At 39.5% G+C, this 23526-nt stretch overlaps 1 protein-coding gene across 1 annotated transcript in view; it reads right to left on the bottom strand.

Moving 5' to 3' along the window:
• Window positions 1-1088: 1088 nt before the first annotated feature.
• The window catches only part of syt6a (synaptotagmin VIa), an 81929-nt gene continuing 59491 nt past the window's right edge, over window positions 1089-23526 (bottom strand). The window contains exons 3-7 of the mRNA XM_040038025.1: window positions 22417-22975; window positions 12579-12699; window positions 11472-11643; window positions 7666-7816; window positions 1089-4988 (exon numbers count right to left, since the gene is read on the bottom strand). Of these exons, the coding sequence (XP_039893959.1) occupies window positions 4917-4988; window positions 7666-7816; window positions 11472-11643; window positions 12579-12699; window positions 22417-22975 (1075 nt within the window). The 3' untranslated portion in view covers window positions 1089-4916. The remainder of the gene's footprint in view (window positions 4989-7665; window positions 7817-11471; window positions 11644-12578; window positions 12700-22416; window positions 22976-23526) is intronic.

The raw sequence follows: 23526 nt of genomic DNA, 5'->3' as shown, positions 1-23526 counted from the left end.
AACCAGAGATAAAATAACATGAAAGTCAGGTTAGTATGATAAAGGAGTTTCTGTGTGATTGAGGTCCACGTTAAAAAGCAGATGCACAAGTGGTAGACTAAAAATACATCCTCAATGAGAGCAGTCCGGAGGTTCACCAGAAAGTAACCTTGAAGGAGAGATTGGCCTATTTAAAAAAAAAGTACATTGTGGGGGGGGGGGGGGGTGTCCAAATTCATAGGCTGCATCCTCCTGACGGTCTACGTGGACCGGGTCCTCCTTAGGCCGGGTAGACCGGAAGTGAGCGGCTGTGAAATTGAACAGTCCAGCCTTCAGTTTTGCGTCACCAGCTGTCTCGGTGGAGTTTAATAAACTTGGCCGTCTGCTCCTTTCTATCTAAAATATAACAGGACACTGACGTAAATTCTCGATCATTCACACTTCTGTTTAATCAGTTTTCCGTTTGACGTTTATTCAGCTGTGTGAAAACTATAACTTTAATCTCAGCCAAACTGATTTACTCACGAACAAATAAAACAGTAAAAAATAAGCCAAACAATAACATTTTAAAGTTATCTAAGCGACACATATATAATGTTTAACCTGAGTAGCGAAAGACCGCGGGGGGTTTGAAAATGATGTGCGGGGAGTTTGCTGTTATCTAGCTAGCTAGCTATCGAGCTGGTGGGTAACAGACGCCTCCGAAAATGTCGGCGCACTTTTGCAGATGTGTGATATCTTGATAAACCAAGCAGATATTTGAAGTTTACACAGCTACATTCTCACCTGAAAATATCTTAAAAGTTTATTTTGTGACCCAGAAAGATTAATAAGAGTAATATTAAAACTTAGTAGCGACCGCCATTGTTGAAAACTGGAATTGGCTGGGCCACACTATGAATTCTGGGACATGGTGGGCCAGGAAGGACACGCCCGACCCATCCTTCAAATTCGGGGAAAATGAGGACGCAATCGTCGGCTGCATTTGGAGGAGTCTACGAATTTAAACAGCCTTTGTCGCGTCGCTGTGATGTAATCGGCCTACAAATGTGGCCTCAGGAGGATGCAGCCTATTAATTTGGACACCCTCTATATGTATAGCTTTTTTCCTCTCTGCTGTAAAAGGCTGATGGAGTTTTGTCGTCACCACACCTGGTGGGCAGGTGGTGTGGACATCTAAGTCTGTTTATGCGATAACTCAAGAATCACATGACGTAGGAGCTTGTATAAAGTTGAATTTCGGGGACCTTGACCTTGGAATCTCAGTGGCCTCGGCGTAAAGGTCCATGACGAAATATTTTCAGTTAAAAAACTGCTTTTCATCTTAATAAGTGTCAAACTTGATCATAAGAGAGCAGTCAAGGCCATGCCGGCAACCAGCTAAGAACTATGAAATGGCTTGTATTCATTTTATGTGATACTGCAATTTGTGCTTCATTTTGCTATCTGCCCTGAATAAAAAATAAATAAATAAATAAAAACCTGCCTGCTGCAGCATACTATTAATCTTAGGTGTTTTTACAAATGCACTGAAAGTTCTGGGTGCTGACTTTTTCTAACTATTACATGATGGAGAATCTGTAAAAGCTAAAATATTTGTTGCATTAGATGATCTTTAACCTGTCAGCTCCTCAGTAGAAAGTCTGTATGATAATTGATTGTGCTAATTTGGGAGTGATGCAGCTAACAGTCCGGAAGTTTCACGGCTTCTGAATGGTTGTAATGTCTCCTGCATGATCTGTCTAGTCAGCCCCTTTATCAAAACCAAAAGGTATCATTTCTGGGAGTGACAGAACTTCAGATTATGTCATATTATGTGATCCATATGAGAAAGGACAGCTTAGATAATTTCCTGATTTGGTCTCCTGACATTGTTTAAGTACTTGTGAGAAAACTAAAAAAGTCACAGAAATCAGTTAACGTTTGGGGGATTAAACAATAGACTGTAAATAAAAGATGAACATAGCCTCCTTGTTTGAAAAGTGAAGCCAATATGGAAAGTGCCTTAAGCAAGTTTTCTTCCAATAAATAGTAGAGGCTGACTCATCAGGTTGCAAGTCTACAGGAAGAAAAACCCTTCTGCTCAATGAGTCTCAGTAAACCTCTTGTCAAATTTACCACTAGCATTTAAAACAATAAAGCAGAATGTGCTTTATGTTGGCCTAGGCTATGATTGATGAGCAGTATTTGGGTCATTACTCCAAAGTAATACATCACACATTTCTCATTACTTTCCTCATAAGTAATGTAGTACATTACATAATTACTCATTCGGGAAATTAACTGGTTACACTACTTGCTAAATTAATTTTGTGTTTTCCTTTAATAATCAGCTAACTATATAAACCCAAAGCTATAATGCACAAACTGACACAAATCCCTGTCTCACTGAGGACAAACATATCAGATCTGCCTTTTAGTGTCACCTACAAACACAGAACCTACAATGTGCTTTCTTTGCTAGCTTTTGCATTAGCATGCTATCTGTGCAGATGCCTGCAAAGAGCCAATGCTGTGTGAGCAGTACAATGTGGCTGTTTCTATTCTAGATGTAGTTTGCACTTTGCCATTGCGCTCTTGTTCTTTCGTGCAATAAAAATAAAAGGAATATCCAAAGTTCCACTCCTTAAATGGTGTAGACCATTCTGAGATTATCATTCCAAATCATCTGATTGTTGTGTAAATATACATTTAAAAAGCCATGTTTGATTTGTTTTTGTTTTTTTAATTCTAAAGAAAAAGTGACGCTTTGGAATGTAAGTAATGACAAAATTGTAACTGTAATGTAAGTACTGAATTTAGTACACGAATATGTTAAATTACTGTGATATTGAAAAATGCTATACTAATATATAATAATATTATATAACGTGTTACTTTGGAACATGGTACACCCAAAACTACCGATGAGTCCCTATGAGAGTGGAGTGTTCCTCGGTTTCTCAGCATCATCCACCCCTCTCTCAACACATAGGGCACCAAAACACCAACATGGTAATGGTAAAAATGGGCAGCTTAAAGCTTCACAACAGGACTTTATTAACCAAAGGGTCATATCACGTTGGCTGCAGACATCTTTTATATACAGTCTATGAGCTTAACATAATTGGATATAAAAAAAAAACGAGTTCATAACTTGTTCAAGTAAGTGCTTAATTAAACTTACACAAATTTAGTATCCATTGTATGTAAGGGTTATGAGGGAGCTTGACTGAAATTGCATCATCGTCACTTGTGCAGCATTGCAGCTGCTAGTGTGTTAAGTCAGTACGATAAAGCAATGCAACGATCCGTTCAAAACTGTAACTTGGTATGATGTCTGGAGTAAAAGGCAGTTGTATCAAACATATCGAAGGTGTATATTCCATAGATACGCAGACTGCATCCATCATCTTTTATCCAACTAAAACTTGAGTTACTGTAAAGAGAGCCAATAATTACCAGGGACCAATCAAATTAATAATACTGATACAGATCAAACATTTTCTCACATCAAATATCCTCCAAATGCCACATATTACAGATCCAGCCTAATTTATCCCTGTAAGTGAATCCAGCAGTATAATTAGACAGCATAAACATCAAGAAAGTTGTTTTTTTCATTTAATATTTTAAATCCTTACCACCAACAAGGCTACATAAATTAAAGTCATTTTTTTTAATCTAGCCTTATCATTATATTTCTCTTCTGTTTTTTTCTGTTTAGATAAAACATACATATGGTAACCAGCAGATGCCTGTACATAAAGCTATACACATCCACCAAAATCAGATGAAAAAAAAAAACATAAAAAAAACACAATATGTGACAAAAGTGTTTCTGAAAGGTGTTTTTCTCTGAAAGAAAACATGAGCGTTGGTGGGAGTTTTCACCTGGATAAGAGGGTGAGATTGCAACATCAAACAGAGAAAGAGGTAAGGGTGTGTAAAGTGTGCTCGCATTTTCACTGTTTACAGAAACCTTTGCAGCTCCCTCTGTGAAAACGTTTGTGTGTCAAAATAATATTTTGTCTTTTAAAATCTGGCTGTGCCTTTGTGTGGTAATTTAACCTCCTACCTCTTACGCTGAAAATGGACAAAGACCCGAAAAAAATCTGCAATGCAGCCAATTTGCTCTGCTGTGAAGCCCAATAATTCTGCAGCTTTTTCTTCTTTGTCATGTGAAATGTCTGCTTTTGAAAACACACCAAAGCTGCAGTTTGTCAGGCTGACAATATATTAGTTTCTGTCTGATCCAGCCTCTCTTCAGTAAGATGGAGATCTGATAATTGCTTCTGTTAGTGATGAAACTGGAAGTACAGCAAACTCAGCTGGAGCATCACAAACAATAACGAATGGTGGAGTGGTTTTATATCTAATATTTCCAAAATGCTACACTCAGCATCATTTATTCTTATACAGCTGTAGAGTTTTGAAAAAGCTTCAGATCTCTTAAGGTCTTCTCCTTTTCTGCTGAGGCCATGTCCTCAGCTTCCCTCTGTGAAACCTCCACTGCTTTCAAGGAGTGATATCCCACTGAGCTTTTTTATTTTTTTTCATCAAACGTCTCTGCAGTGCAATGTTGAATCTTCAGTGTTTAAAAAGTCTCCTGTGAGGACACCGGAATCAGCTCGTCTCAGCTCAGACGGCTCAGTATCTGCAGACTGCATGTCCGCCAAATGACTTCGGGCCATCAAAACACCCACATTTGAAATTGAGGACCCTAAATTTTAACCCGAAAACAGAGTTGGTTTTACACAACTAACTGACGGACGGTAGTCCGAGATCAGTTCTTGGGAGTGCTCTGGGACTAGACTCGAGGAAGGGAGAGACAGAGGGAGAAAGTGGGAGAGGGACACACGCTGGGGTTGTATTTCTCCTCAATCAGACAGACAGGAAGTGGTTTAGCAGGAGGACGGAAACCCCCTTCTGGGCTGCTGGGTCACAGGTGGCTCTGCTCAGGGACTGGCTGGGGGCCTGGGTGAAGGGCAGGAGCCCTGGCTGTCAAAGCTGGCTGTCCTCGCCTTCCACTACAGGGCACACAGACACAAGGCAGTGATTTATGGCACATATGTCGCTTTGCTCACTTTCAATATCGGCCAAACAAAGGTGTCAAATCAGTGTGTCAGAACATTCAGTAAGTGACAAAAAAGTAGCATGAAATCTCAGCACTAAACATACAAAATCTCATCATCGTTTCTTCTTCTGTGCCTTAAAATGTTGAATTCAAAACAAAGAAAGCTCCCTAATCACCTGCACCTTATTCCGCAGAACTTTCTTTTATTTTCATTTTCTTGGAGCTATTTTCCAGAAAACTTTCTTTAATGATGCAAAATGTAATAGAGTCACATCTAGCTGTAAAAAGCCTTATGATTTGGCTGCAATTATAATAGAAATAAAGAAAGCCACAGTTATTATCTTTAGTGCTGGCTTGTGTGTAATGAAATTTGCTTTAAATATCCATCAAGTTTTGGAACGGCAATTTCTATAACGCAGAATTAAAAACTGAATTTGTTGCCATGGGTTCAGCAATGCTCTCACTACTTCCTAAAGTTACCATGGTTTTTAAATTTGCTTCATGTGTATTCTGATTGATAATTGCTTTGTAGCTGCATTTGCATTGAAAGTGGACGTGGTATGTGTTTCCTTGGTTCTTTTTCTTATATTCTCATCAGCCAATTGATTAGGTACACCTTTCTAGTACTGGGTTGGATATCCTTTTGCCTTCCATCACCTACAAACAGGTCATGGAAACCTTCAGAGATTTTGATCCATGTTAAAATGATAGCACGACACAGTTGCTTAATACACTTTGTTGGTGTCACATTCTTCATGGGAATCTCCCATGACTGTGGAGGCCATTTGACTCATCATTACGCTCAAGAAACCAAATTGAGATGATTTAAGCATGGCGCGTTATCCTACGTAAGTAACCATCAAAAGATGGGTAAACTGTGGTCATAGGGGCATAGACATGGTCAGCAGCAATACTTAGGTTAGCTGTCAGGTTTAAAAAAATATAATCTGTTACTTGGAGCCCCAAAATGTGCCAAGAACATCTCCCCACTCTATTACACCACCAGCAGTAGCCTGAACTGTTGATACAATGCAGGTTGCTGTTTACATCAAATTCTGATCCTACCATCTGAATTTTGCAACAGAAATCGAGACTCACGAGAGCAAGCAACATTTTCCCGAATTTTCTTATCCAATTTTGGTGAGCCTGCATAAACTGCAGCCTCACTTTCCTATTCTTAGCTGCCAGGAGTGGATGAAATACAGAGTTTGCTCTAGATTAAGAACCAGCACAAGCCTGGTGGGAAAGCTTTAGTAGAAATGTTATTTGAGTTACTGTTGCCTTCCTCTCAGCTTAAAGCAGTTTGGCCAGGCAGCTCTGACCTCTGGCATAAACAAGGCATTTCTGCCCAGAGAATTACCGCTCACTGGATGTTTTCTCTTTTTCTGAGCATTCTCTATAAACTCTACAGATGGTTGTGAGGGAAAAATGCCAGTAGATCAGCAGTTTGTGAAATGCTCAGACCAACCAGTCTGGCACCATCATACCATTTTCAATGTCACTTAAATCACCCTTTATCCCCATTTTGATGCTCACTTTTAGCTTCAGCAGGTCCTCTTGACCATGTCTATATGTCTAAATAAGTTGTTCTGATGTGATTGAGCGATTAGGTATTTGTGCTAATGAGCTGTTGAGCAGGTGTACCCAATGAAGTGGCTGGTAAGTGTATATACAAAGGGGAAAGGCAAAGGGTAACTTTTGAACAAAGCCTTTATGTAAGTAAGCTGTTCTAAAAGCTCAGTTTCATTTTTTTCTACACTTGGCTCCGTATGATGTCAGGAGGAAGGGATTTCTTTAATGTACTAATGTGAGCCAGTTTGATCATAGGAGACCAACCCAAGTACAATTTCAAAATTCTATTATTGAGGATCAGCCAATCGGAAGAAGCTTGGCTTAAAGAGAAGCTCATTAGAGACAGTGGAACAACTGACAGGCATCACCAAAGCCCGGTATAAGAAACATAGGGATTACTTTCAGTCTGAGAATGAAAATATGGAGCTACAGTTTTAGGATAATAGGCCCCATTTGAAAAAAACAGGAAACTTTAAAAAAGTAACAATAATATAGAATATTTTACAGAAACCAAGCAAATATTTTCTATGTCATTATAATCTTTGGTACACATGTAGCATAATTCTAAGTTTTGACTTCCTACTTGTAAGGTACACATAAAAAGTAAAACTGTGCTGCTTTTTAGTCGCTTCTTAACTTCTATTTGTCAACGTCTTTCTTGCTGATTGTGCTAAGCCAATTTATCTATTATTATTTGTTGTTTATGCGATGCTAATGCATGTGCCGACAGCTATCATTGCACTAATCGATTGGTCAAGAAGAGTATACTTAATTACCTCAATAAGCAGTTTTCCAGTGGCTGCTCCAAAGTGTATTGATGAATGAGCCAAATTAGACAAACAACTAACTTTAAAGTTAATTTGCAAAGCGCTCCGTGGACCTGTGACTCAAACCTCAAGCAGCATCTTTCTTCAAGTCTCTCCTTCAGAGCCCTTCACAGTTTGAATCCTCTTCCCTATAGCAATGTTCCTTAAGTAGGCTGAGAATTACCAGCTAAGCACCCTGATTCCTCATCCAAAATCATAAACACGTACAGAATAATCCATCCTCAAACTTACCTCCTTCTCAGATTTCTTGGGCTCCAGCAGGGGGTGCCAGTGTGCAATGGGCTTCCGCGGATAGGCCAGCATTTCGTTCCAGTGGTCCCTGCCAAGTCCCTCAGCACTGCATCCGACCCTCATCACACCAATGATCTCATTATGACCTACCCTGTAGGGACACACGCATACTGGTATGAATACGTCTGATTTAACTAGAGGTGACATCTCATACATCACATTGTTTATAACTGTAAGACGCCCATTTTGTAATCAGAGGAGACACAAATCTGAGTGTGGTTGTCCCGCCGATTGACGCGGTGGATCTGCAGCTGATCCGCTCTGTGGCAGAAGAACTGACTCGCTTCAGAGCTGATATCTGCTCTCCTAACAATGTGAAGTGTAAATGGAGGAAACACATAATCCCCGAGATTATTAACAGCACTGGATTTTCTCCTTGCATAATAGCAGACTGTAAATAAAGCACTTGGGGCCACACCTCTAATCCTGGTACTGCTCTGTTAATAAGAAAGACAAAATATGATCTATATGCATATATATATTTGGGGGGTTTTCCCCATAAAAAATGTCTCCTACTTCAAATGAAATGATTATGTGATTATTCCAGTCAAAAAGAAAGTTTGTGTTTTAAATAGACTTTATACACCAGGACTATAACGTGTATACAACACTAAAAGCATCTTCAGCTCTACTGGACCAGTAGGTGTAGGATTATAAATCAGTTTATAAGAGAAACACGTCAGGTGGAGACTAATTTGGAGGCTGGGCAAAGTTGTCCTGTATAGTGGATATACTGGACAAAGGATGTTGAAGGAGGAGCTGCCGGGCAGAAGACTCATGAATGTAGTGAGGCAGGATATGCAGAACGTCCATGTGACAGAAGATCATGTGATATGGTGAGATGGAGACAGATGGTCTGCTGTGGCGACTCTTAAAAGGAGAGCAGAACAAAGAAGAAGATAGGAGACATCTCATATGAGGCCTCCTTCCTCCTGTCTGTACATAGATGTGAGTATTAAGATCTGTTGGTGAGGAAATGCTCTCCATTTCTAGATGATTGAAGCCTGCAGCTGTGCAATGGTCATTGGTTGTGGCAGCTTCGGATGACCTCATTAACCCAGCTCATGTCAGGCATATTCAGTAGCAGACATTATGGGAATGATGTTGGCAAAAGAGGTATTCTGGATGTGTTATGAATCCATAAAGACCTACATTACTATGTCAGTCATACCTGTTTTTGTAGTTAGTTTTGTCTCCTCAGTCAGTCACATCTCCGTGTTTGTTTGTCTTTCTGTCTTCTGTAGGTTTGTGCCTGTGTTTCTGTACTATTTATTTCCTGCTCCTGTTCTGTATTTTGTCCTACTTGCCTTATCTCGTTATCCCAGATTTGTTCCCACTGTGTCTCCCACCTGTTTCCTCTCCCCTCATTACCTGGTGTGTATTTGTTGTCTGAGTCTCCCGTCGTTCTTTGTCGCATTCTCCCTGAGGTTGTGTGCCCTGTGTGGTCTGTATTGTTTCCATAATGCCAGTTCCATATGTTCTCGGTTCCTGCCTAGTCTAAATTTTTCTTATTTTGTATTTTGCATGAGTTACAGCAATAAAGCTGTTTTTTGAGTCAAGGTTTGTTATCTGCCTCCTGCATTTGGATCCACAGTCTGCCTGTCACACAGCAACATATGACACAGACATGTATGCCAGCATCAACCATGACTGTAGTCAGCTTTAGTGATGTGTCGGTCGCGAACGAAATGGCTCTTAGAGCCGAAGTGAACGAGGCGAGCCGGCTCCTTATCGCGAGCCGTGTTTTTTTTTTTTTCTTTCTCACACCCTCTCTCTCACACTTTTTTTCGCTTCACTCCGCACGCGAGCCTTGTGCTTTGCGCTGGGAAGAGGGGGGAGGGGCAGTAGTTACACTCGCAGTAGCACAGGAACAGAGCGGGAGGGAGAGAGAGCGAGAAAGAGAGCCAGGGACATCAATGTCACATTAGAAAGGTATAGTAATCATCCACAATCATTTTCAATTACGGATGATAAAGGATTCAGAAAGTTTATTCATGCAGGCCCATATGACAGAGATCGTGCTTTTGTTACCTAGTGGCTACACAAGCCAGCAAGTACCAACGACCGGATTTGGTGTGTGGCAGTAACAGGTAAATAAACGTTTTGTTTTTTTAAAAAAAATTATTTAAATATATATGAGTGCTTGTGTATAAATACACAAACCATACACATACGCTTTCAGTTGTATAATTTAAGTGATCTAGGTAGCTCTGTTTTGGAAGTTCAGTTAACGCTAGAAATGTGTTTTGGAGTTAGTATGTGTTTTGTCTCTAGGAGCCACCGCATATATTTATATATAAACATATATAAATAAAACCACTTTTTTTTACAGTAGTAATTGCTTTTGTGCATAATTTTATATTATTGTTAATAATAAATTAATTAAAGCAACAAAACAACCTGAAGAGCCAGTTCAGAGCCAAAATAGCCGGCTCTTTTTAGTGAGCCGGAAATCCCATCACTAGTCCGCTTCAGTCAGTTGTGGCACTAATGACAATGTTGTGCTTATGTGGTCTGAGGCTGCCTTGAAAAATGCAAACTGAACCAATTCTGAGGTGTACAAGTAATATATAAATTAGTAGTTTTAAAAAAAAAAAAATTAACAAAACTAAATAACATATAAACTGTAGTTTATATTTGCCAGCAAATAGATACTTAAAATCCGGTTCCTACATTTTAACTTTCAGGTAAGCAGAAACAAATCTATTCACCTGCAGCAGCTTTCTAATGTCAAAATCTGCACTTGCATGATTCTGCACAAGTAAGATAATCTTTTATTAATTTTCCTGCTGGTTTCTGGTAAACACAGACTGCTGCTAAATGTTGAACAAAGCATTAGTTACTGCAGGCCACAGAGTCAACCTGCATAACCTATTGGAAAATCCTGTATCCTGTATGGAATGGACTATTTAAGGTGTGCCAGGATGTCTACAGTTGCTTATGCAACTCACTTTGCAATCCACCTCCACTCCTTTATTTCCCACTATTTCTGTGTTAACACTTGTTACATCTATTACCACTAGCAGGCAGGCTATCACAACTACAACTAAACCGGAACTGAACAGCATTTATATCCCTTGACCCCAAGAGCCATATTGAGGCAGTCGCCACATTTTGTCAGGCTGTGCAGGATGTGAAGTATTACTTTTTACTGAGTGCGTCTGAAGAAGTCAGGAAAGGGTTTTTATTATATTCAGTTTCACACAAGTGAAAATAGGGCATGAAGCGACACAGTGTATGTGTGTCACAACCGGCTAAGAAATTACTTAAACTGTCAGATATGGCTCAAAAAACATTTGACGATCTATGGATGCATCCCTACTGAAACCCAGCTGACAGAACAGCTGCTAAAATAACACTGAAATAAAAGACAATGCAGGACTTGAAACTGTAAACAAAAACACATTTCAGCTTTCCTTTATCCTTATTGCATGTACTTAGTAAGAAAATTGGAACGTGTACTTTGTGAAATCAGTTATTTGGCCTGGAAATCTGCTTACATGTGCATTTATTTTATATTTTTTTATTTATAAGAAATTTTAGGCTGCCTCCCAGCATTGCAAACATCTCCCACACAGACACTGTTTTCCTCACATTTAGTTTTCTTGGTATCTGGTCAGCCTGATCATGACTGCTGTGGGAGCTTCATATGTTCAATGAAAAGGCAAATGGATAAAAATGTATCAGACAAAAAGCCGAAACATTTTTTCACTATTACTGAATGAGCAAGTCAAGTATATACGTACAAATCATAGTCCATGACGGAGATGTGCAGGCTGACGTGGTCCATACTGTCCGGTGGGATGTCAAAGATGATGGCCTCGTTGTAGGTGGGATTCAGGGTGTTCTTTTTAATGCTCGTCTTCTTCTTTTTCAAACGTCTCCCATCACAGATGAGCGACACTTTCACGTAGGGATCTGATAGGTGAGAGGAAAACAGGATAAACAAGGGCAGAAAATGTGTCTTTATAGTTGAATATCATTACGTTTGGACAACTTCCAAGTTGTACGTCTCTTTCAGGAGCAGCCAGAGCAGCAATTATCACGAAAGCCTCTGGCAAATTTTAAAAACAACAAAGCTTCTGTGGTTACTTTGACTGCCAAAACATCTTCAAAGAAGTCTAATGAATACAGTGTTAATAGTGTTAACATGAAAGCAACACTGGGGGAACCAGGAATCAGTAATGTGCATAAACGTAGATGAGTGAATGTCTTATCTAACCAAAGACAAGGAGAGGCCATAGAAAACTGCTAAAAAGCATGACTGAGAGAGTCTCCTGAATGCTGATTTCAATTTTCATCTGTTAGTAATAAATCACTTTGCATGAGTTATTATACTCCACTAATCAGATGTAAGCCACATTAAAAAAGCCAGAGCATACAGCCCGATATACTTAAAGGCACGGTTCAGTAAATCGAGATAATGGCAGTCAGCTAAATCCACGAAAACTCCAAGGATTAAAATTGTGAATAATATAAAAAAAATTTAAATGTCATTTAAAACTGGAAGAAAATTACCTCTTTCACTCCGAATTACACCTAAAGCCTGGCATTTAACGTGCAATAAATGTCACGTTTCATAAGTGGTATCAGTATCGTAGGGAAAATGTTTAATAGAAAAAGTGGAACAGCGGGACATTAAAATAAACACACCGCCTGAAACTATTTGCTGACATTGTCTTAATATTGCAAGTGCTGCTTATTAATATTTGCTGATATAAACAGAACGCAGCATTAGGGAGAGAGCTTTCCTTTGTTTATTTTAATTTGACATGCTCACAATTGGATTCTCAAAGAGGCACCATTCATTTTTGAGTCAGTGCAGCTGAAAGTGCAGACACAACACAACACACCTGAGTATCCAGTGATGTCCATGGCCTTTAGGTTCCTGCACTTGATGACAGTAAGTGTGAGTCTGCCTGCAGTGGGCAGGTAGCATAGTGAAAACATGATCTCTCCAAGGTCGACACTTTCCTGCGGGAAAACAAACACGAGCACAGATGAAAAAAAAGAATCTCTTTTAGTTTCACATTGACATTCAGCCCGGTGCTTCGATTCAGGGAGAAGTGATGTACAATAAGTGTATTGTCTCTTACTGAAGGTTTGTTTCTGGGATCAATGCTTATATTTTGTTTAAAGTCGGCTCTTTGTAACCACTACAGCACTTATACTGAGTGAAGCTAGACTGCATAATGCACTACTGGGTTATCTGTTCTGAAGATTCTGAAGATATCTGATGCCCCGATTAGTCTCACAGCTGAGACTAGCTATCTATTTAGAGCACAGATTACACATAAAGATGCATTAAAGAGTCATTTGATGCAAAATAATGCAACATTTCCCCTTATTGGTACCAAAAAGCAGCTGCATTGTGCTCCTGTTCTTGGATCTCTGCACCATCCATTTCAGGTTTAATGCAGCATATACTTTTATCATAAAGTACACTGCAGTTTGGAGGGTTGCCTGCATTTCTTTAGAGTTCCTCTGTCTTTAAGATGAGATTTCTTTGTTAGACTGAGGTAGCAGAGAGATGTGAGGATATGAAACTGCAGTTGGATTTGAAACAAAGACGGCACTGCCCAAAAGGGAACTGTAAGCACTAGCAAGGAACCTTAAAGATTAATTTGCATGACAGAAGAAGCTAATAATTTCTAGACAGATACATAATACTATATATTTCTTAATTGATTGTTACATTATAAAAGAGCTTACTTAGACTCTACAGCCACCTTGAAGTCTAATTGCAATCCGTGTCAATATTTAATCGCTTGCCATGGTTCTATATTCCTCTGCATACATTTTACACTACTCAAGCAGTTATTCAAGGCCAAAAGGGTCCACCCTGCATTAAGTTTAAGGCCAGACATCTCTAAAGGAGATGTTAGTGGAACTTCAAAAAGCCTTTGATCAGTTTCTGACTTTGCATTTGCAAACGATTATGAGAAAAACAGTTGTGAATTATTAAGTGAATGAAAACCCAGAAAGCAGAAAACATGTCTTCTGTATTTTGCACGACTTGCACGACGTTCATCATTTTGAAATGTTTACATCTGTACAATTATAGTAAAATCCAGTACATATTTACTGTATCTGACATGTGCAAAGAGATTCTTGACTCTTTTATTTTTGGAGTAAAGGGTGGGACTCCACCCAACATTGAGGCAATGCCACAGGTTCACAAGGAGACAAATTAATTTGAGAGTCAAGTGCATTTTTCTATAAAATTAGTTAAACAGATTAGATTTGACCCATTTTCTGTTCATCTGTACATGTAGATCTCATTTCCAGTGTTTTATTATGTGCACCAGAAGGTGCTAATGTTTCAGAATTATATTACTCTAATGTGTTTGGTATGACCTTACCAGCTGGTAGTTGGATTCATCTGTGTCCAATCAAAGCCCAAGTTATTAACAATGTCACCCGTAGAGTGAGCCACATATGGGGTGACTAATGGTGCATGGCTCATTTTACACTGAGGAAAGCACAACACAGACTGAAATGTTTGCACTTTTTGCAAATGTTTTTTTTTGTTTGCTTCAATGGACCTTAAATATATCAAAAAGAAATATTTAAAATCCAGACTTGTGTTTGAACTCCTTTCTTGTTCTCTTCGTCAGTCTTCTCCAAGTGCACCACAACATTTCATCAGTTTCAGCTAATTATAAAGCATAATTTATAATTAAAGCATAATTATGCTTTAATTAAGGCATATATGCCTATATATGCATATATATAGGCATATAGGCATATATGCCTATATGCCGTTGTTTGTATTGACGACATATAGGCATAGAGGATGATATATAACATTACCTTGGACCTTTTGACCTCTTCCTAAATGTCAAATACGATTTCCTAAAAAAATCTCCTTCATCTTTGAAACAATGCTTAAAATGTTACTGCCTATTTAGAAAAAGATACTGGTGTATGGTCACATTTGACCTCTGATCTCACTTTTACATTTTGCATGTGCCTTTCTTTCAAGCTGGCCCAAAAATGTGTTATATCTTTAAATAAATTTATGGTGGGGCGTGGTCTGCAGCGTGGCTGCAAGGGAGGCGGACGCACCTGGACATGGAAACTTGGTCGGGTCTGCCGTGGATTTATTACAGTGGTGCCAAAACCCGGGATTGGGCACGACAGACCCGACAAAGTTTCCATGCTTTTCAGCATACTTCTTTTATTTATGGTTGCTGTTACAAACACGGCTGCAGCTTTTCAGCTCGCAACCAAACACACACATGAACAACAACACAAACTCAAGACCCAATATAGACTTTAAAGCCGGCGAGGCGTGATTGCGGATGCCGTCCAGGAATGTCCGCCACCCTCGCAGCCACGCCTCAGACCACGCCCCATCACAAAAGTATTGTTAGAAGCTGCCTATTTAATACATGTGGTAACAGGCTGAATATGTTGCAAAGAGTCCCAAAATGTGACAACAAGATAAACAGCTAAATGAAGTTACAGACACATGCGACCATATTTGGAGGAGCATGCACAGACGATCTTACTCTTGCACTGATGTAGGAAGTAGCAACGTGTCATGCATCTGTATGTTTTTAATGAATGTATAGTTTATGTTTTGGATCATAGTTGTGACCTGATCACCATCATTCCCCTCCATAGACATCCATCATCAGAGTTGTTGTTGTCTGGTATCAACGCCAACAGAAGACGAGTATTTACTTTGCAATGATGCCAAAGAGAATTGAATCTTTCACCGCTGTCAGAATTGAGATGTTTCCAGATCATTGCCAATGGCAATAAATTAAAACAGAGTACATCCAATTCACATATTAGGGCTCCAATGAAATGTAACCCAATTACACACGCAATCAAAGTGTGAATCAGTCTTAAAAACAGGTTTGTACCAATAAGAGCTCTCATAGTCGAAAACTTTCTAAGCACAGCTGACAGTCCTGCGTTGAGTCCCTGCTGAGCTAATAGTCTCAAGAAGAATGAGTGTCCCGTTATCTGTCCAATGTGAGTTATTAGCCAAAAGAGTATTAAGGTTAAACAGACCCCTAATCACCCTGAATGAGCTCAGTGAGAACAGCACTGATTGGCAAATCCCAACACGTCTGTCTGAGCGCTGCAGTCTTAACGTCTCCTCAGACATACAGCTGAGATTTGGCTTTCTGCGCTGCCGATGTGAGGGATTTTGTTTGAAGGGTGTGAAGGTTGAGCCATAATGTGAGAGCACAGCAGAAGTGTCAGACGTTGTAAAAGCATAAAGTGACACTTTGATTGTTCTTGTAGAAATGCAGGCTGTTTTGGTGCCAGTCAGTAACATCTGCACTGCATTAATCATTTCTCAGGCGTGTTTTGGCACTTTAAGTCCAAGTGTCTCTTTAGTGCACATTAAATTCTCTAAAGAACAATTGGATGGATAGCCTTAAAGTTTTTTTCATGCGATCAATCAAAAAACTGTTTAGATGTTTTGCTCAAAGCGAAAAGCCTCATGATGGCCGGATGAAAAGAAGGGAAATCACCACTGATTTGAAGGCCTAGAATGATCCCGGTGATTACTGAACTTTTCATTTTAGGTCAGTGCTTTGGTCTATGAGACTGCACTCTGAGACTTGGTGCTAATTGGCAAATGATAAGATGTTAAACTAGAGCACTCGGTTAAAGTTGTTTTGACACGTGTAATGGAGAACTCAACTTTTATAGATCACCCAGATGAGCATATCAGAAACCAAATATCCACTTCAGTCAGACTCAACACGCCAGCTCCCTGGTAGAAAAATATCAGATTGAGCTTCTAGGTACAGAACTGTTAAAAGGTATTGAGTGTTTTCTTATTTATTTGCACATTTGTGACACTTAAATGCTTCAGATTATCAAATACATTTTAATATTAGATAAAGATAACCCGAGTAAATAGAAAATCCAGTTTTTAGTGATTAACCACATAAAATGATAAAAAAAAGCTGAGTCGAGTTTCACTAGCCGCACCCAAGCCTGATTGCTAGCAGATCTATTGAATCAAGTAATGACTTGAATAGAAACTGTCTGACAAAGTGATGTAGTCTTAAAGATCTCAAAAAGCTACACATCATCCAAAGAAGCAGCAGAGAAACAAAGTAACTGACATCTATCAGTCAGGAAAGGCTTATAAGGCTACTTCTAAGGCTGTGGGACACCAACAAACCACCGTGAGAACTATTAACCACAAACTGGGAAAATGCAATTCACAACAAGTCAGGGTGCATGCTTATGTTCATCATGCTCAGCCTCCTTCAGCTCCACCTCTAGATTAAACCAAATGAAATTTTTTTTAGCAATGCAAACATGTCTGACACCAGTGTTGGGGAGCAACGGAATACATGTCCCAGTGTTATGTATTTAAAATGCAAAAACTGTATTCCGTTACAGTTACCACTTAAATAGGTAATAATTAGAATACAGTTACTTTGTTGAAATAAATGGGTTACATGGCGGTCTTTTCTCGTTTCATATGTTAGCCAATCCCTCTCTCTAATTTTGGTAATTCACACTTTGCCAGAAACCCAAACAAAAAAAAAGAGGCTCTAATGTAAGCGTCCTGTTAATGTTGGTGGCGTCAGTTATACAATGGACCTGGAGCCAGCAGTGCACAGGCAGGAATCCGTTTCCGACACCACTTCACATTTAAAGAAGAAAGGGATGCAAGCTCTGTTTACCAGCAACCAAGCTGCTCTCAGCATTAAAAGACCACCTCAAACCTAAAGAAACATCTGGAAGTAAGTTCTTTAAAAAAAACAAAAACAAACCTAATATTAGCCAACTGCAACTACCTTGTTTTAGTTGTGATAGCCACCTTGATTATGTTCCACTTCAGTATCTTCAATATACTATTGCTGTGTGATTTATTACTATTAATGAAGGCTGCATTACAACCTGCTAGCTGCAAATAATCATGTGCAGTTCTGAAAGCTGACAGAAAGAACACATATTACTGATACAGAAATAGTTTTCTATACAAGATCACTGCAAAAAGTGCAGCCTTACCTAATGTCCACCCACCCTAATCTTACTCGTTTTATGTTAAGATTGAAAAATCTAGCTGGTATTGCTTTCACAACTGCACGATTATTTGAAGCTAGCTGGTTGTTAATGCTATCCATCAAGTCTAACAGTCTGCAGTCTGTGAAGTAACCTCAGCCAACACCAGTTAACAATGTTAGCTCAGTAATAGTAATAGTAATAAATCACACAGCAATCGTACATTCATGTAGTTGTATAAAGCATGACAAGTAATCCAAAGTATTCAGAATATGTTACTCATGTTGAGTAACGTAACGGAATATGTTACAAACTACATTTTGGGTCATGTATTCTGTGACGTTTAGTGGAATACATTTTTAAAGTAACGTTTCCAATACTGTCTGACACAGACAATCTCCCAAGCCTGGACTTGATTCTGGTCACATTTTTGCGGTTTTATGTGCAAAAGCAGCTTTGACGATAATTACTATGCATCTTCACTCTTGATGCTCTGCTGAACAGCAGGACCTGACCCTATATTTTACCGAAATCCAAAATGGACTACAAGTTGGACCCACTTTTTTGCCTTCAGAACTGCCTTAATTCTCCATGGCATAGATGTGTGTTCTTCAGCCTGCCTTGCCCCTAACAAGTGGTTATTTAAGTTACTCTAAGCTCAACACAGTCTAGTTATTCTCATCTGACCTCTGGCATCAGAGAACTGCTGCTCAATAGATATTTTCTCTTTCTCAAACTACTGTCTGTAGACCCCGTGTGGGAAAATCCCAGTAGATCAGCAATCAACCACACCACATTCAAATCCATAAAATTATCTTTCTTTTCCATTCTGAAGTTTCATTTAAAGTTCCACCAGGTGAACTTCAATATGTCTACATGCCTAAATGTCTAAGTTGCCAGTGAGTGTAGTCTTGTGCTTTTACTTGCTGTCTTGTTGTTCTCTCATTTCTCCTCTTTTCTCTCTTTCGCCTCAACCCCCAAAAGGTCAGCTCTTAGGGGTTGAGGCATGTGGCTGCCTCTCTCTGAGCCTATTTCAGGGCTTTCCCTGTTAAAAGTGAGGACTTCCTTCTTACCTTTGCCATTTGCCCATTTGCTAGCTCACAGGGGATTCTCGGATCAATGGAGTCCCTCTTGTAATATTGTACAGTCATTACTTTGCTATATAAAGCACAGTGTTGTGGTAATATAAAAATCAAACTGAATTAAGGCTAAATAATTTAAACAACTTTTTTGTCATATTCTACCATAATGGTGTTTTATTACAACGAATTTGGCTTTCAGTCCCAGTCAGAGCTAATAAATAATGCTACTTATCAGCCCTTTAAAGACCTTCCCAGAATAGCTACACTGAACACACATGAGAAATAGTCTGAAGTGACTAAGTATCTGGTCTCCTCTGGATTCTTTATAAAAGTCACGCTTGTGGGTTGATGTTATTGATGACTATCGCTCATTGATCTGTGAAGAGAGAAGAGCTGCTGGTTATTTTTTGTTGCTGTGCCTCACTCTGCTCAATACTGCTGTCTTTTCCGCTCATTAAGCTGCAGAGTGTTGTACACAGTCTCACATCGAACACTACATCATACTGTATTTGTTTTCTGTTTTAACTAAACCCTCGCACCATCTGTGCCTTCTTTATGTTGCCAATCTGGAATTTAATACGAGCAAGGGATTTTGTCGTAAAATCATTTGGTGGTTCAATAAAGTTTGTGTGCCAAGGAGAAGGCTCCTTGCTTTTCTGCCCTCTAAGCAATAATGTTGAGCTTACTGAACAACCCCTGAAGAAGTCCAACAAGAGTGGGGGTGGGGCTTATGAGAGATGTGAGGGCTCAGACGAGGTGATAAAATGATGAAGGGTCCGAGGCACCTAACACAAACAATTTGTTCCTAAAAATGGCCCCTGGATGTTGTCAACAAGTAACAAAGTCAATAGAAAAATGCCTGCATGAGTGTGCAGTGAGTCAAAAATATTCTTTTATGGCTTTACATAAATTTTTATTCTTCACTTTGAAGCTCAAGGATCTGCTGGGGAATAATGATTTCTTGCTGCTAATTTATGTATTAGCCTAAAATGTAGTGAGGTTTTAAGCATTCTGGGCCATATTTGCCAGCGATGGTGGAGCATGACCATAAATACAGAGAGCTTCTCAAGGAAATCAGATCGTTTGTTTTGATGGAGCACTGAGGTGAAATATGAGCATCCAGAAGCCGGTAGTGCGCTTCATTTTAAATTCTATCATTTTTCAATCTTACATTTGCATCTTGATTGAACAGTGATGAAGATTTAAAATTAAAAAAAGATTTGATTTAGTCACAGTTGTATTATATTTTACTTTATAAATGCCACAGTGCCAGTAATTTGAACTAAGGGAGATATATATGTAAATATTACTAAGAAGAATCCACTAGATCAGGAGTGTCCAACTCCAGGTCTCTAGAGCCGGTGTCCTGCAGGTTTTAGATGTCACCCTGGGTCAACACACTTGAATCAAATGATTAGTTCATTACCAGGCCTCTGGAGAACTTCAAAACATGTTGAGGAGGAAATTTAGCCATTTAAATCATCTGTGTTGGATCAAGGACACATCTAAAACCTGCATGACACCGGCCCTTGAGGCCTGGAATTGGACACCCCTGCACTAGATAGACTGTGCCCTCATTTACTACAGGGAGTGCAGAATTATTAGGCAAATGAGTATTTTGTCCACGTCATCCTCTTCATGCATGTTGTCTTACTCCAAGCTGTATAGGCTCGAAAGCCTACTACCAATTAAGCATATTAGGTGATGTGCATCTCTGTAATGAGAAGGGGTGTGGTCTAATGACATCAACACCCTATATCAGGTGTGCATAATTATTAGGCAACGTCCTTTCCTTTGGCAAAATGGGTCAAAAGAAGGACTTGACAGGCTCAGAAAAGTCAAAAATAGTGAGATATCTTGCAGAGGGATGCAGCAGTCTCAAAATTGCAAAGCTTCTGAAGCGTGATCATCGAACAATCAAGCGTTTCATTCAAAATAGTCAACAGGGTCGCAAGAAGCGTGTGGAAAAACCAAGGCGCAAAATAACTGCCCATGAACTGAGAAAAGTCAAGCGTGCAGCTGCCAAGATGCCACTTGCCACCAGTTTGGCCATATTTCAGAGCTGCAACATCACTGGAGTGCCCAAAAGCACAAGGTGTGCAATACTCAGAGACATGGCCAAGGTAAGAAAGGCTGAAAGACGACCACCACTGAACAAGACACACAAGCTGAAATGTCAAGACTGGGCCAAGAAATATCTCGAGACTGATTTTTCTAAGGTTTTATGGACTGATGAAATGAGAGTGAGTCTTGATGGGCCAGATGGATGGGCCCGTGGCTGGATTGGTAAAGGGCAGAGAGCTCCAGTCCGACTCAGACGCCAGCAAGGTGGAGGTGGAGTACTGGTTTGGGCTGGTATCATCAAAGATGAGCTTGTGGGGCCTTTTCGGGTTGAGGATGGAGTCAAGCTCAACTCCCAGTCCTACTGCCAGTTTCTGGAAGACACCTTCTTCAAGCAGTGGTACAGGAAGAAGTCTGCATCCTTCAAGAAAAACATGATTTTCATGCAGGACAATGCTCCATCACACGTGTCCAAGTACTCCACAGCGTGGCTGGCAAGAAAGGGTATAAAAGAAGAAAAACTAATGACATGGCCTCCTTGTTCACCTGATCTGAACCCCATTGAGAACCTGTGGTCCATCATCAAATGTGAGATTTACAAGGAGGGAAAACAGTACACCTCTCTGAACAGTGTCTGGGAGGCTGTGGTTGCTGCTGCACGCAATGTTGATGGTGAACAGATCAAAACACTGACAGAATCCATGGATGGCAGGCTTTTGAGTGTCCTTGCAAAGAAAGGTGGCTATATTGGTCGCTGATTTGTTTTTGTTTTGTTTTTGAATGTCAGAAATGTATATTTGTGAATGTGGAGGTGTTATATTGGTTTCACTGGTAAAAATAAATAATTGAAATGGGTATATATTTGTTTTTTGTTAAGTTGCCTAATAATTATGCACAGTAATAGTCACCTGCACACACAGATATCCCCCTAAAATAGCTAAAACTAAAAACAAACTAAAAACTACTTCCAAAAACATTCAGCTTTGATATTAATGAGTTTTTTGGGTTCATTGAGAACATGGTTGTTGTTCAATAATAACATTATTCCTCAAAAATACAACTTGCCTAATAACTCTGCACTCCTTGTATGTCCTACATTGTCATCATGATTTTCATGTCCATGTCCAAATGGATACTCAGGTAGGCTGTAGCATTTAAATATTCCTCAGTTGGTGCTAAGCAGCCCAAAATATTGCCCACACCACTGCACCACCAGTTGCCTGAATTCTTTGTGAAACCGTCAGCCTGTCTGGCACCAACAACCACATTAAAAACTCATCTTTCTTCCAAGTTTTAATGCTCATTTTTAACTTGGTCATCTTCCTTTGTCTACATTCATAAATGTATTAATTTGCTGACTTGTTATTGGCTGATTAGATATTTGCATTGATAAGCAAGTGAGCAAGTTTATCAAATGAAGTGGGCAGTGAATGTTTAAATAAACTAAAGGATGTGTATCTCTCTGTCAGACTCTTTAATATCACATCACTTTCATTTACTTATTACTCATTTGACTTAGACTCTAATAGAAAAGTTTAAAAAGTCAATAGATTCTTACACTGGTGGCATACTGGATGTCCATCCATATGTTTGTCTCCCTGGAGAGGTCTGACGTCTCAAACAAGTTTTCCATCACCACCTCACCAATCATATCATGCCGTGAAAATCGATCAAAGTCAAAAACACTCATATGGAGCTTTCTAGCGGCCAGCTCATCATAAGGCACAGGAAACTGGAAGCTCTCACTGAATGTGGGGTTGAGTGTCTTCCGGTGGACGCGAGTCTGGAACTTCTTGCGGTCGGGCAGCAGGTAGACCTTCACATAAGGGTCAGATGTGCCACATAAGTCCTTGGCTGGCAGGTCTACTGCCTTGAGGATGTTGACAAGGAGAGACTCATTTTCATAGTCATACTTGAGGGAGAAGTTAATCTTGCCACAGTTTTTGCTGCTGTCGTTGGATGAGTCCTCTGATTCTGGGACCTTCTGTTGGTAGAGCTCTGGCTGGATACGTCCGATGCTAGTGGGCTTTTCATCCTTGTCCACCATGTAGTCATTTCCTAGGTCTAGACTGCCTACCTGCATCTGCCTAGGCAGGTGTCTTTTGAATGAGTTGTGCCTACAAGGACAGAAAAGAGAAGAATAATACAAGTGGGAAGGAATAGCTGTAGTTTGAGCTGTGGTGAAACGATAACATATTCTCAATTTCAACTAGTCACAGACTGACATTTGGTGAGGAAAGTCTTCCTGTAAGTTAATACAAAAATAACCAGTTTAACATCTCACAATGTAATGAAAAATGGCAGCCTGCAAAAATCCACTGAAGGAAGATGGGACTGCAGATAGTAAAGTGACAACACCTCCAACCAGAAGACAAAAATAACAGTAATTAGTCATTTGCAGGACTGCTTTTTTAACAATTTGATATTACTTTTGTTTTTGACACTACTATCTCTTTTTTTTTTCTTATCTACATCAGATATATTGATGTCATTACGTTCCCTAGTAATCTCCCATCAACTGGCAAAAGTTACTTGGTTTTAGCATTTATGTACCTATAACATCCTATGAAAGCATCTTATAACTTTAATTTCATGACAATGAAATTTAATTTATATCCATATCCACGAAAGCAAAATTATACATGCCTAGCAACCACCTAGCAACGAG

This window comes from Simochromis diagramma, unplaced genomic scaffold, assembly GCF_900408965.1.
Source record: "Simochromis diagramma unplaced genomic scaffold, fSimDia1.1 OVJJ01000061.1, whole genome shotgun sequence".
NCBI classification, from domain to species: Eukaryota; Metazoa; Chordata; class Actinopteri; order Cichliformes; family Cichlidae; genus Simochromis; species Simochromis diagramma.
The sequence above is the reverse complement of the archived record's forward strand: the minus strand, read 5'-3'. Positions and strand labels throughout refer to the sequence as shown.